Here is a 15,436-nt window from a genome sequence, read left to right on the forward strand (position 1 = left end):
TATCAAACATGGGCTCATAAGGAAAGAACACTTATACAACTTAATAACATCATAGACATTGGATATCCCAGGGACATTGGTGTGTTCATAGAAAGTATTGGCTGAAAACATTGAAAAGTTAAAATTGTTAATACGTTTTTGTTATAAACATTTAAATTGATTATAGATTTAATTCATACTACCAGTAAGGAAAAACTTATGTATTCAATGCTCCCTTCTTGTGTGTTTTTAAAAAATTTGTAGACATGGTTAAACAATAGTTACATTGTTTATCCTTAGGATTCCTTACTGTTTTGTACAACTATTTGTAATTGTGATAATTAGGGTTCATATTTTGCACGAGTCATGAAATCGCGAATCTCGACAAATCAAACCAAGGAAGCACGTCATATCACGATCTACATTAAGCTCTATCAGTATATATACCTGTCTGGTAGTTTCCTTGACATGTCAAGCTGGTTATCGCAGAAACATTCGTGAGCAAATTGAGTTCCAGAAAACATGAAACCTCGCTGTCTGAAATGGAGACATGTACACACATTTATTGTAAAACAAACTCAATATATATTTAGGTATTCCGGTACTATTCTGATATCACAGGAAATTAGAACCAGTAATATGAGCTACATTTTTCCAAAAAAGACTATAACACGTGCATATCTTGCTCTATTTGTGGTAAAGAGATGGTGCAAAATGGCGGGAGGTGTGAGGGGTGGGGTGGGGTTGATGTGGAGAAGTATATGGTAACCACATTGAATAACTTCTCATTTGTTTTAAAAAATAAGTAATGAAAATGATTGCTATCTAAATGTGTCATAAAGATACAGGATATTTTTCATGACCTTTACTACATGGCATTTTACTACATATAGCTGATTATAATTTGAGGCATGCAGTGATCTTTGCTTAAAAAATTCTGAATTTGTTAAGAGTAAATACTCTGCAAGTATAAAAATATTAGTTTCATTTTAGACTATAATAAAAGTATGGGAGTTATTTAATACTTGAATGTATGGGAGTTGATTAATACTTGAATGTATGGGAGTTGATTAATACTAGAATGTATGGGAGTTGTTTAATACTTGAATTTGCGCAGTTACTCAGAACTAGAATGTGCGGAGTTACTCAGTATCTGAATGTATGGGAGTTACTTAATACTTGAGGAAAACCCCTCAGGTGAAAATGTAAATGCAATTTCTTAAGCATAAAACAACCTGTGGAGGAACTGCTACTATCATTGGATGTAAAGAGATTAGAAATTAAAGGGTACACTGATACCTGCATAGATTTTGACAGAACTTAGGTGTCATCTTAGCTGCATCAGCATCTGACAGTTGTATCTGGTGTGCAATGAATGGGTCATTTATGCTCCTTTCCTCAAAACAGCCGCGGTACACCTCATTGCCGTACAACGTAGTCCTGTAATCAATCAGGCTTTGACCAACTTGGCTGTGATCCTAAAGTGGATGACAAGGTTTAAAACATGAAGCATAGCAGCTGGTGCTTTAGGTAAACAGGAAATGTCCAAATCTACATAAAATGTTATTTACAACTTTAAGGATTATTCCCTATGTTAAATGATATGTGCATGTGTGTGACGTGTGAGCCAAAATGATTTTGTTTTAAGCAAACAAAAACTCCAAATTTGAGGGAAGAAGATTTGTCGATATAAAAGTGTGTGTGTGTGTGATTTAGATTTTTAACGTACCTTTAACAATTTTCCAGTCATATCGCTACCATGCCTGCAGTGTGGCAGTTTAAAGTGATGTCTAGCACTGGGGCATCATGCCGCAGACATGTATCATGATGTCCCACCCAGCCACATTATTCTGACACCTGGTCGACCAGTCCTATCACTAACCTCTTAATGCTGAGCGCCTACCGAGGCAGCTGTTAGTACCATTTTTGGAAGTCGTAGGTATGACTCGGCCGGGGTTCAATCGCACAACCTCCCACATCCGGGGCGAATGCTCTAACCACTAGGCTACCGTAGCGGTAAAGTATAACTTTTAGAGCCCATGGATGCATAAATACATATATATATATATATATATATATATATATATATAGTGTCAACTTATATCCAACATGGTTGTTTACTTCTCACAATTATAAAGTTCCACTGTTTTTATTCAACAAGACATTCGCGTGTCTTCGTGGGATTTTTTATTCATTGATGGATTGGAAAATGCCAAGTTTTCCTTGCGGACCAAACCTGATGCTCTGTCATCAGTAAGAAAGGCATCTTTTTGTGCCGATACCACGAGTATTTTGCTTTGACAGTTTTAGGCTTCTTCAGGCGAATGTCAGAAACATACATTGGATGTTAACAGGAATCAATCAGACTATGCATACCTCATTCACGGTGGAAAACCGCCATTAAGGAATGCCTTATTAATTTCTTCCAAGATTTACCTGCCTTGTACGATTGTCTCGCAAAACAAGCTCAACGTTCTTTGTAAGAAAAATATACACTTTAACTTTCAAAATAACAATTTTATATGTTCCTTCGATTATAGTTTTTTACTATAGTTGATATGTTCTTGTATGCCAAGTAAATATCAACCATGACTGTGACATAAATATACAAATGTAATGCCCATCAATGAAAACATCATTCCTATGATTCACATCAGTTAGATATATAAGAAAGTAAATAAGGATCATACTGGATGAATCCATTTGTCCAGATACTGGTTTAAAACCGTCACTTTTTGTTACGTCAACATAACCTTAGATAATCTCTAACAAAATCAAAAGGAATATTTTGAGGTAATGAAAACTGTGAGATGTCTTCAATTTTCATTCAAAAGGAAACCTAATACTATTAATAACGAAATGTATGACATTTCTTTTATAGTTCGAACATTATCGAATGATTTTTGTAAATTATATTCCTTTACTATGAGGACCTATTCTTTTCAGATCTAACCGGATATTTCGGCGGCAATTTCATACTAGTTTAAGTAGTAACGTGATTACGTCTGAATCCATTATGGGGAGGCCAAGTTATTTAACTTTTGTCGGTAAGAGATGAAGTGGTTCTGATTGGAGGTGAGTCTTAGATTACTGTCCTGAAATGATGTCAGATACATTCTACTTGGTTGAGAAAAGCCTGTTGCAATATTATCTATTTACAAACCGGTGTTGGATGATATCCATTTAAACTTTAAGCCTGAAGGATTGCAAATATTAGGTCTAAAAACCCTTAAAGATAAGATATATATGTTTGTTGTTTCCCTTCTTCAAAGTTTAAACAGAATGCCATCCACTGGAAAGAGATAAGTCAGGAATTGTGCCAAGCCATAACATGGAGAATATATTTGTACGCACATGAGTGCCTACATCTACAAGACTGTAATTTGTAAGTGGTGAGCATCAGTTTAAAACTGATGTTTAAGAATCCTCATCATAATAATTGTAATGCTCAGATTTGCTACCAAGAAGTAATTTGTCAAAGAAACGTTTGTGATAAAGTTACATGCTGGATGTAGGCAGATGAAAAGAGAGGTATTTCCAATAGTTCAGACAATATGAGTCTGTTTGAATGAATACAGAAGTAACTTGGCAAAAAAACTTTTGTGATAAAGTTACATGCAATATGTAGACAGATAAAAAGAGTGATACTTGCAATAGTTCAGACAATATGAGACCGACTGTTTGAATGAAATACAGAAGTAATTTGGCAAAGAAACTTTTGTGATAAAGTTACATGCTATATGTATACAGATAAAAAGAGATACTTGCAATATTTCAGACAATATGAGACTGTTTGAATGAAAACATAAGTAAAATTACAATGAACGTGCTTGTCAACATCTGCTGGTAGAAAAGCCCGTGTACATCTCCTATGTTGCCCCTGAACACATCAGAATCCACTCTGATCATGCCCATACCTCCAGTACCACCACAACGTCCATTTACACCGCCGCCTCCCATTCCTCCCTTAGCCTGCACTTTCTGATAACCTAAAGACGGAGAAGAGAAACACTCCATGTATGGGATCTAACTGAATATGTGCATTTCAATAATGTAATCTGTGCAACATAAATCGAATTATTCGAGATATTATCATGTTGGGTTCAATCTGTTCATGCTATTTAGTATTTACGTACGAAATGAGAACCAATTGCAATTAATCAAAATGGTTTGATGAACGAAGTTTAATTGAAAGAAAGTCAGAACAAATTACAGCAGGGCTCTATTGAAACCTGGAAAACTAAAATATAGTTTTAGTAGTTCGTTATTCATGGTATGTATTTTGACCTTGTCTATGAAGATATACATATACGGTTTCGAAGACAAAACCAGAATTAAAATATATTATATCTATATAGGAAACTAATTTTTAATTTGGTACAATATGTTCCTTAGCTAATAGGTAACCAATCATAATACCTGAGAACAAATACCACATCGCAAATCCAACCTTCCCGGATAGAATGTTTAGCTAAACAATCTTAAACATTATGTACCCACCTAGGTGGCGGTCGGGCCGAGTGATCTTCCCTAGACAAAGGATTATCAGCAAACATCATGAATCTCTAAGTTACTATTGGATCGTATAAAACGCCCTCTGTATATGTGTAACTGTGGAAAGTGTATCAGAGTGTATGAGCATTATGATTGGATACATATGCGCGAAGAAACATATTATTAGAAGAAAAGTAACTTCTTTAAATACGTTACCCAACCATAATACCGTAGAATAATAGATACAAGGTGGAAGTAGTGATATGTCTTTATCCTAGAGATATCATCTCTTTTCCACTAAGATGTATTAGACAGTTTCTATGTAACCCGATTGGAGATGACTCCACTTGTCATGGAGGCTCTTCGAATGGGACAATGTTTCCTCCCACAAATCCAGCGGAAGTAATGAAGCCACGCCTTATAAAGCTGTCGAACGACCTGGAAAAAGATCACTGAGGTAAAAACTGGGTGTGCATTCCAGTCTGCATTTCATGACATGGACAACATCCGAACAGTTCCTGTCTAAACCGATGCTTCCAGCAACTTCACAATTGAGCCAAAATTCGTAATAATTCATCTGATTTTAATTAATTCTATATATGCACAGCGAATAACCCGCTCAATACAGGATGAACGGGTCTGTACGGTCAGCCCACTATATATAACAGTCATTTCTCGTGGCCGTAGTTCAGCGAAGTCATTCACAACAACTCGACTGAATAACCATTTGTCGTACAAACACCTGGAGGAAGATCATGGAATGTTTCAGCTGCAATGAGCTCTTTGATATTACTAACAAGCAAATGTCAATGAACAAATGTACACCACTTCCAACTACCTTCTCCCCAGTCAACCTTCCGGACATGTTTGCAAATTTATTCGGTGACAAAGTACAAACCATTAGTGATAAGCTTGACACCACAATTTCAACTGACTTGTCGTCACCATACAGTTGCGATACAGAATTTCAGCGGTAACCATTAGCAGCATTTGAACCTGTCTCTATAGATTTCGTACATACAATGCTGATGAAGAGTGCACCAAATTCCAATATCACTACTGTTTGAGTGCTTAGATCCAGTATTGCCTTCACTAACTGCCATTGTAAAGCCTCTGCTGCAGAAACCAACACTAGACCATAACGATTTAAAGAACTACCGCCCAGTTTCTAATCTCCTATTCATATAAAATAAAATCTTGAAAAAGGTTGTTCTATCCCAACTTGTATCTCATGAATTCAAACAGTCTTTTCAGTAATGTACAATGTGCATATTGCCCTTGCCACAGTACTGAAACTACTCTTCTAAAAATAGTTAATGACATTCTCTGTGCTTTGGATAGCGGAAAGATTAGAGTCTTCATCCTCCTTGATTTGTCTGCAGCATTTGACACAATATACCATGATATATTACTGCACCGTCCCCAGCATGTACTTGGCAGTCATGATACAGCCTTACTGTGGTTCAAGTCCTACTTGGTCAACAGGACACAAATTGTGTCTGCAAATGGAATACACTCCAGCCCAGTTAATCTAATTTGAGATGTTCCAGAGGGGTCTGTTCTTGGACCTGTTCTCTTCATTCTATACACTCGGTCCCTCTCAAGTGTCATATATGATCATCCAGTGTCTCACCAATTGTAGCTGATGACACCCAAATATAGAAATCTAGCCACCCAACTGAAGTTGATGCTGCCATCCAACCAACTTAATCCAGGATGAACGGGTCTGTGCGGTCAGTCCACTACAGTACTAAGATCATGGAAAGTTTCAGCGGCAAAGAGGTCTTTCACATTACTAACAAGTTAAAGTGTATATATAACAGTCATTTACCGTGGCGGTAGTTCAGCGAAGTCATTCACAGAAACGCCACTGACTAACCATGTGTCGTACAAACACCCGGACGAGTACAAACAGGTCATAAACCAGAAAGCAGCAGCATCAGCCACGGCAAGTCCGACATCTGGCATTCAGCAGACGGGAAGGACTCAGCAAACACTAAGCAACATCATTAACAATAACAAAAAGTGGTCTATCGATGGCCAATAGGCGCAAAAATTGCACATGGCCATCAGATGATTGCTGTCGACATTCAGCCATACTCATTTGTTGATGATAGTGGCTTTAAAGAACTGATTGATGTACTTGAATCAAGATACGTGTACCAAGCCGCAAATTCGTCAGTGAAAAAATCATACCCGAGATTTACGATACAATGAGGGGTTGTGTCCAGGCTGCCATCCGTGAAGTGCCTAACTACAGATACTTGGACAGCGCAGACAACAACATCTTTCATGAGCTCGACGGCACATTGGATCAATGACAAATGTACATGCAAAGCTGCTGTATTCCATTGTCAAAAGTTTGATGGACAGCACACTGGAACTCGACTAGATGATGCTCTGCTGGACATGATGAATCGTTGGAATATTGAAAAACTGTGTCCACTTGGTCAGACATGATGGAGGCGCCACCATGGTGAAAGCGATACGTGATGCAGATCTTCTAAGCGTCAGTTGTTTTGCCCACACACTGCAGCTGGATCTGCATGACGCCATTCTGACACAGCTATACGTTGTTGACTTGATAACACTCTCACGAAAGATTGTGGGACATTTCCGACATTCTTCAAGTGCTACATCGAGCCTTCATGCCATTCAAAAACAACTCGGAGTGCCTAACCATCAGTTGCATCAGGATGTAGTGACCAGATGGAATTCGAAGTACCAGATGCTGGATCGTTTGGCAGAGCAAACAAGAGCTGTGTATGTGTATGTCGCTGAATGTGAAGAGAAGTACAACAAGGCGCTATCCATGACAATGAGCAAGTGGGCTTTAGCAACAAGAATTGTTGCAATTATGCAGCCGTTTGAACAACTGACCCATGAAATAAGCTTCAGCGGTTCCTGTTTTTCAATGATCCTACCATTTGTCCATGCTATCTTGTTGTATCTTCAGAAAGATGCTTCTGATAAGGGCATTATGAAGACAGTCAGTGAACTGATATCATCAATAACGAGGAGAAATTCGGGCTTGTATGAACATAGCATGCATGCGGTGTCAGCTGGCTTGGCTGAACGCTTCCAACTACTTTTTTGACCACTGTGCAGCAAGTACAAGCCACAACAGACATTACGACTGCACCATTACTACGCCAGCCAACGTCATATACATCTACAGTAAAGCCGTCTGAAGTTTTTACCTCCAGCTGGCGAACAACTGCCAACAAAACAAAAAACAGAAAAAGGATTCATTTTGGACCTCATGGGATCAATTGCAGCCTGTTGACGCACAGAACAAAGACATGTCTGTCACCACAGAAAGAGAAGACAACTACCTGGCAGAGCCGTGTATTCCAAGAGACACTGACCCATTGGATTGGTGGTTAATAAAGATGTCAAAGATTTCCCACCTTGTATCAAACTGCAAAGCGCTACCTTTCTGCACCACCTACGAGTGTACCAAGCGAAAGTCTCTTTAGTACAGCTGGTGATACCTTCAGTGAAACGAGAAGCTGCCTTAATGCTGACAACATGGAATGATTTGTGTTTTTGAAAGCTAACGCAGCATTCATGCGTTAACAGAACTGTAAGTGAAAATTTCTTAGTTAAATTAGTTCCATTCCTAGTTGATACAGACTGGCAGAAGGATGCAAAAAAAATGCATGCAGTTAACTGTTTACTTTTAGTTTATGTATTAAATTTACTGAACTGAAACGTTTGTTTCCTTTTGAAAATTTGAATGTTGGTATATCTATTTTGTACCCCATTCATATTCGTATTCGGCCGAATGGTTGGTCCAATTATATGTATTCGCCAAAATAGTGATAATCACCTATTCGGTACAGCCCTTATATATATATATATATATATATATATATATATATATATATATATATATATATATATAGATAGATAGATAGATAGATAGATAGATAATGTAGTCCTGTCCCAGTTTGATCTCGCTCGTTCTGTCATTTAATATACTAATTTAAGGGATGTACTGGATCTTCTATGAAGACTTGAAGATAGTGACCACAATAAGCGATGATTTCAATACCAAGGTCTGGTTGTCCATCGATGGAGGCCCGTTCTTGGCAATGAAGGAGGAAACCGTCAAAAGTGACACTGACCGGTCTTGTCGGAACTGCATGCATATTCGGGTCCCCTGATACCGATAGGCTATTATTTGCCGATTCTTCTTGCCGTCGCTAATGTGATAAGGAAACAGGTTTTGTATGAAATTTGATTCAAAGATGCCCTTGAAAATGGTTTAAATGGTGTTATATTTAATCAGGTTAGTAACCAGGACAAGATCAACTTGTGCACAGAGTCCACGTTTTTGTTTCTGTATAATGAAAGTTGGAGATGGAGGAAGGGCAAGTCTTTGGTTTGTCTGATATTCTCTCTTCTTTTCCATGATGACGAAAGGTGTCCCCAATCATGGAGCGATAACCTTTGATTATGGCTAGCACTAACATTTTCTCATAGAAGAACTAGAGGAGGGAGTAAGCTATTTCATATACAGATGCCTGTAGATATGTACCGTATTTGTGTGCAGACTACTGTATACGCTTTTTCGATTTGCCTTCGTACGCTTTTCAATTAACAATTTCTGCCACCAGTAAAAGTCGTAAAAATGGCATTTAACCGAAGGATAATGAGAGGTATATTCCGGTCCTGGGAAGACCACACTCCACTGGCTTCCTGATAAGACTGTAATAGGCGTGCCCTCCCCCTTCTGTACTTGCATCCATATAGACTGGTCCCTGGTGGTTTTATGTGCAGAGCTATACCTGATTTGAGCCAAGTTAGGTTCTTCCAAGTCTGTAGATGGTATCTTATATTGCGCTAATGGGAAGAGGTCGGCCCAGTGGGCAAACCTTTGGACAATGTTTGGATAAATGAATCATTGTGACAGACGTATGTAAAGGCGACCTAGGACGATGAGGTCCGCTGTCGCATGCATTAAGCAAGTCTATATGTTGAAGGAATCCCCACGAGGAGAGAGGTCCCCATGAGACTAATTAAGACATTATGGTCCTGGTCTCCGTTTTTGTGTGTTGAATTCCATACCAGGATTAACAAATTGATGAGATGGTAGTAGCTTGTATTTGTCTTTGTTGAAGAGGAGATCCAGATTTTAAGCAGTGTAACACGGGATAGACCATCGTGTTCTAAAATATAACTCATCTGATGTTTGTGCAGGATATCGTCCAGTTAACTTGATGTCGCTGCCTTGAAGATTGACCGAACATGCACCATAACATGGTTCATCAGATGAGTTAAGAGACACGAACTGAGGCTTAGTCCAAACGAAAACGCTCCAAAAAGATAAGTAATGACATCGTAGAAAAGCGGAATTCAAAAATTCACCGTGGAGTTTCCATTGAGAACAAAGGAGCATGAATGAATTGAGGGCGCTTAAGTCGATGACAAGGTGCAGATTGCCATTTGATTTTGGAACCAAGAAAGTGAAATAAAATCCCGGGGAATTTATTATTTCAAATGATGTCTAATTCACTTTTTTGAAAATGTTAATTTCTTGCTGCACGGTGGTCGGTTTGAAATGGTATGTCGGTAAAAGTGACCATTACGTCTGTCCTTTGTTGACGTTTATTTGTTAAAAAAAAAACGGGCTCTTCGGTGTGAGGAAGTCTGATAGGACAACTGATCAGATATGTGTTCAAGTCGTGTTCCTTGGTTCCTTTGTTGGTTTCATTAAACGTCCCTCTATTGGTGGCCCGTTTTGAGGGCGAAAAACATTCGTCTCCTTAGTGGTTTGTCCGTTGATCTGGCCATTAAAAGGTAGATTAGAGGATAACGGTTGTGATCGTAGCTTGGCCGTATGATGATCTTAAGGAAGCATTGGTTAGTGTATGTTGAGCAGCTCTGTTCTAGAGACGGACTTCCATCCATGTAACAAGGAACACTGAGTAAGAGGTGATGAGTTCTGTTCGGCCTGTTGGAAGACAGCTATCGATATCCAGTCCCACATGGAGTATGTGGCTACTACATTGCAGCCCAATTGGAAAGAGTCCTCAAAAAATAAATATAGGATGTTTTTTATCAATAAAAGTGCGTTCTCCCGGTCAAATGTTGGGTTTTTCAAATGAAAGGCTGGTTATACACCAAAACCCAACATCTGACCGGGAGAACGCAACAGTAAAACAGCCGACAATAACGTGATTGAACGTGACGTTGTGAGGAACAGAGACCTTGGATGATCCTGATATCCCCGTTTCTAGTAATTGGTAAGCAGTTGAAAATATATGTGAATTTGCCTAATTGCGGAAATAACTTGAAGTTGGATTCTTCCTTTTCTGATAAGATCAACATAATATGGAGCTCTGTTCCAGGTGATTAATAAGGTAGGAGGAGGCGGGCAGAACTTTAGAGACAAAATGGAGGAAACCTTCTTCAGTGAAAGCTCTGAAGGCTAAGCCTTCCTATGACATAATGATATGAAGAAGTAAAGAAGGAGCATATATCAAGAATTATTTTATTATTATACAGTCCTTTATACACCGGGATCGACAGACTACACGAGTGACTGATTTTCAGAACTACTAGGCTTGAGGTGTTTGTCTCTGAAGATCACTTGTAGTACGCCTAGGCCGGTCGAAACATAAATGGGCTGGGTCAAGGGGTATATTTTAACCATGTGACTGGTCAATGTAATTGGAGCGAATGGATACTTCTTTTTCGTCGTTCGCTGGATGTTTATTTTCAAGAGCTGTAGACTTGTAATCTGAGGAGACAAGGCCTGACGACATCGCCACGATGTAGTGTCCTGTGGTAACATAGGTGCCTGGGCTGTCTCTGTTCGTGTAGAGTGCAACATTTTGTAACTAGTGATCCCTTTCTTGATGTAAAGATATTGATTAATGATGTGAAGCATTGCCTTTGCAAAGTATTAGTTTCCTTGTATTATTTATACATCTTTTAAAGTTAAGCGTGCTAAATAAAATCTGTCTCACCCTGGTCCCGACATTTCATCTCCTTGACCATTCTCACCAGCAACTGATATCAGTGCTGTGATGACAACAGACAACAGTCCCTTATCTACCAAAATTTACAGCACTGAGAATATGTCAGCATGTAGGCTTACTGTCTTTGTCCTTAGTCATGGTCTCACATCTACAGCAAATATATCTGAGTGTTTAACTATGTTGTAGATCTGAACCTGTCTCTTATTATTTATCAAAACATCGGTGAAAAACTGTCTTATAGCCTTACTAGCAGAAAAAGTATGCCAGTATAATTCACCACACTCCTGTGAGAGGTTCCAGGGCGACCCGTGCATGCAAATGCGATGAAGCGTGGCACACATACACTAAATCTATTAGCAGCAATAAGTCACTGCTATATAACCAGTCATAGAATTATATATGATCATTTACGAGTTTTCTATAGGTCTTTGGAACTTGCACATTAACATAAGGACAGCCTGAAATTAATTGGGAAATCGTATAGGCTATACGTGCAAGTACCTAGGTACAAACAAATGTTTACAGATGAGAAAGTATGGGTAAATCTTAAAGGAAGATCTTTTTCAATATAGAAAGAAATCAAGTTGTAAATCTATATGGGATACACACTCTTTGGCAAGTGAGAATGACATCAACTTGTATCAAAATTGATTCTAGCTTTTGTGAGGCTTTTGCTGCTAATCCCTATATCAGGGGAGATCACTCTGCCCATCCTTCAGCTAGGTGAGCAGATAACTAATTTTAGCTAAACTGAGCTGAATTTGCGTGATAGTAGTAGTTCTCCTAAGGTATTATGATTGGTTATAAACATATTTAAAGAAGAAATTTAAATATTACAATTTTTTAATGTCAAGAAGAAAAAATAATCTTCATTTGCTAATTCAGGATTTAGGATAAAACATTATAAACAATCGGGAGTATAAACATAATATAAGAAGAAGAAAATGGTTTCAGAAGAAACAATCATGTTTGCTGATAATTTATATGCTATAAAACGTAAGGGAGATGACTCTTGCAAACATACCCACGTTGACAAGTTTTGCAGATATGTAGATGCTTCCACCACTGCCTCCACCACCTGGTCCAGACAAATCCCAGCACCTGTCTGTACTATTTCCAGAACACTGCCCTGGACTTTTTATCGAACATGACTGAGGGCAGCCAAGACACCTACATGAATCAACATGGTCAAGACAAATGAAATTATAATTTTGAAATAGCAGAGTATAGGCAAAGTTCAGATTTATAAATATTCAAGAATACTGCAGAAAACAAATAATAGAACTGACGAAAGTAATGAGTTTACCGTTTATCTAGATTTTATACTAATGACTCCCTGTTTTCTGCAGTCCCAATATATGGCTAGTTACATTTATCTTGTATTCTTGTGATGCGGTATTATTTGGTGTGATGTTACGACTTATAATATCCAATGCCGTTTCTGAACAATAACATCAAAAGAACATGTATGATTTTAGTCGATTCACTTATTAAAGCGCTAAACAAGCATAGCCTTTGAAAAGTTTTAATTTCCTCTTATGATTTATACACCTTTTAAATTAAGCATACTCTCTACCGTGCTAAATAAAACCTCTCTCACCCTGGTCCCGGCAGTTCATCTCCTTGACCATTCTCACCAGCTACCGATATCATTCCTGTGATGACAACAGACTTCGTGGCAACCAATCGTATAGCTCCGCCGCCATTGCCTCCTTTTCCTCCTGTATATAGAATGAATAAACTTCCAACATTTGAATGATATCCATTATGTAATACATTGGATTGGGGAGTCACAGGGATTCCAGAAGATGTAACCCGTTTGCTGATTGTATAAAATAAATTTATTTCAATATAAACTTGTGCGTGTCCGTGAGTTTCTTTTCACTTGATGAGGTTAAAAGTATGCTTTATCTTCAAAACTCTGTACACAGTCAAAATGTAAATGAACGCTTTCCAGAACCTTGCTTGATCATCTACGATTGTATGATTACCACTTTGTTTTGAATTTAAATACGAATCCGTGTTGATTCAGTTTAATTCAATATTTTAAAGAAAATACAACGAATTTTGAAATAAAACCACATCTGAGCAGATATTCACACTGAATACGAGCCAGAGGGATATTTTAATGTACATGTTTTGATTTCGGGGCAACCAGTGTAAAAATTATTTGACCAAATAATTAACGTAAAATTACGGTTCGTTTTTTAGGATGTAATAAGATATGCCTAATTTATATGTGTTACCCCAACCTCTACCCCACCAAAAATATATCGTTATCATAACACAATGTATATAATTAGCTATTCAATATATTAATACTCACCAAACGAGGAACATTCAGCGTTTAAAAGTCTTGACCTTAATACCAAAATTAAAAGATTATGAAAAATACGTTTTGGGCAAAGCAGCAACTCTGTGACTGACGGTGAGTATCGATGAATGCAAAAAAAAAAAAAAATTAATAAAAAAAAATAAACACGATTACACTGCACCACATTAGCAGGACAAGTATAGTTCTATACAAAACTATAGGTCCTGGAGTAACTAAACTAACCTATCTTTTGAAAACGTCCACACGTTCCCATTTCCTAAATGACAGGACACTATCTGGCCACTGCATTTTATCAAATCAAATAATGCAAATATACGGTCACATAACATCAATTTTGAATAACTATTACACAAACCAGTACCTTTATATTATAGATTCAATAAAATGTCTGCATCCAGTAATCATCCCTTTACGTTAATGCCAATCAACTGGAATACATTTTTAGTGGAATCAACACATTTTAAGTGTGAACATTGCAAGCAATCTCTTCGAAATTCATGCATATTGCGTGTCAACAACTCCAAGCAAGCAGACTATATAATATCACACATGACTTTCCATTTCGATTCCAATATTAAAAAGTATGTCCTTTTGGAAGGATTGTATCTTTGAATTATGATTTGTTAAAACTCTACTGCAAAACGTTACTGGTTATCAGTTGTTCATTACTGAATCAATTCTGGTCTGGAAAAATTGAAAGACACAGCATCTGAACAAGAATCAAACGAGTGCCGGAACTTATCTTTTTCTTTCTATTCAGATGCCTCCCACTTAAATGAAAGATACATGATAAACATAATCTCAACTGGGTCATAATTTAATTATAAATCTATGAAACTCGTTGAATAAATTGCAAAACTCGATATATTAACTCATTTCATAATCCAATATTACGTCATTACCCATTTGAGATCCATTATTATTATTATTATTATTTTACCTTTCGGGTTTGAGCTGAGATCCCTTGCATTCCCACCACTTCCACCGCCGGAACCCATATACAGGATACTAAGGGTTGGGTCTCCGTAAACCCGTCCCCCGGATCCCGAGCCCGATCTGTCTCCAGAGGTAGTAATTCCCTGAGATCTTAAACATTTCGTAAAACCAAGGTTAAGGTGGCATATTTCGTTATGAATTATGTAAATTAAGAACAACCTTTAATTATATGTTATCTTATATATAGAGAACATTTACACAACACCAAAAGCCTATCTTTTCCGAAACTATTTCCTGAAGAACGAAAAGTCATATCATTACATAACATCTTTGTGCTCAGGGTGTCATAATCAGGATGTCTTGTCCATATTCACAACAAACCAAACCCTTCCAAATTGTTTCGCCAGTGGTCTTCATGTTCCCAATCTTCTTAACAGGGTTGAGATGCGATATTGACCTAATATTTCTCAGCCATATTGTTACGATGTCTCCACTGTGGCATTTAATAGTGAAAGCTCTGGGCACTATGCCGCATACACATAAAATGATGTCCTACCCAGGCACATAATCCTGACACCAGGCCAACAAGTCCTAACACTAACATCTTAATGCTGAGCGCCTCTTGGTGCATTGTTATGTATTTGGTACGACTCGGCGGGTGGTTAGAACCTGCGACCTGCCGCATTCCAAACATATGCTCTAA

General features: G+C 37.9%; 1 protein-coding gene across 10 annotated transcripts in view; it reads right to left on the reverse strand.

Moving 5' to 3' along the window:
* The window catches only part of LOC149791957 (uncharacterized), a 153,420-nt gene that overhangs the window by 67,803 nt on the left and 70,181 nt on the right, over window positions 1-15,436 (reverse strand). For all 10 annotated transcript variants that reach the window (XR_016423457.1, XR_016423458.1, XM_089970474.1 and 7 more), the window contains 6 exons: window positions 14,738-14,883; window positions 13,063-13,183; window positions 12,487-12,632; window positions 3,799-3,968; window positions 1,279-1,457; window positions 427-516 (listed from right to left, as the gene is read on the reverse strand). Coding sequence is in view for 8 of the 10 variants with exons in the window: in XM_089970474.1 (XP_089826600.1) it covers window positions 427-516; window positions 1,279-1,457; window positions 3,799-3,968; window positions 12,487-12,632; window positions 13,063-13,183; window positions 14,738-14,883 (852 nt within the window). In the remaining 2 variants the exon portion in view is untranslated. The remainder of the gene's footprint in view (window positions 1-426; window positions 517-1,278; window positions 1,458-3,798; window positions 3,969-12,486; window positions 12,633-13,062; window positions 13,184-14,737; window positions 14,884-15,436) is intronic.

Source organism: Sinohyriopsis cumingii, chromosome 9 (genome assembly GCF_028554795.1).
Source record: "Sinohyriopsis cumingii isolate HCF-2022 chromosome 9, ASM2855479v2, whole genome shotgun sequence".
NCBI classification, from domain to species: Eukaryota; Metazoa; Mollusca; class Bivalvia; order Unionida; family Unionidae; genus Sinohyriopsis; species Sinohyriopsis cumingii.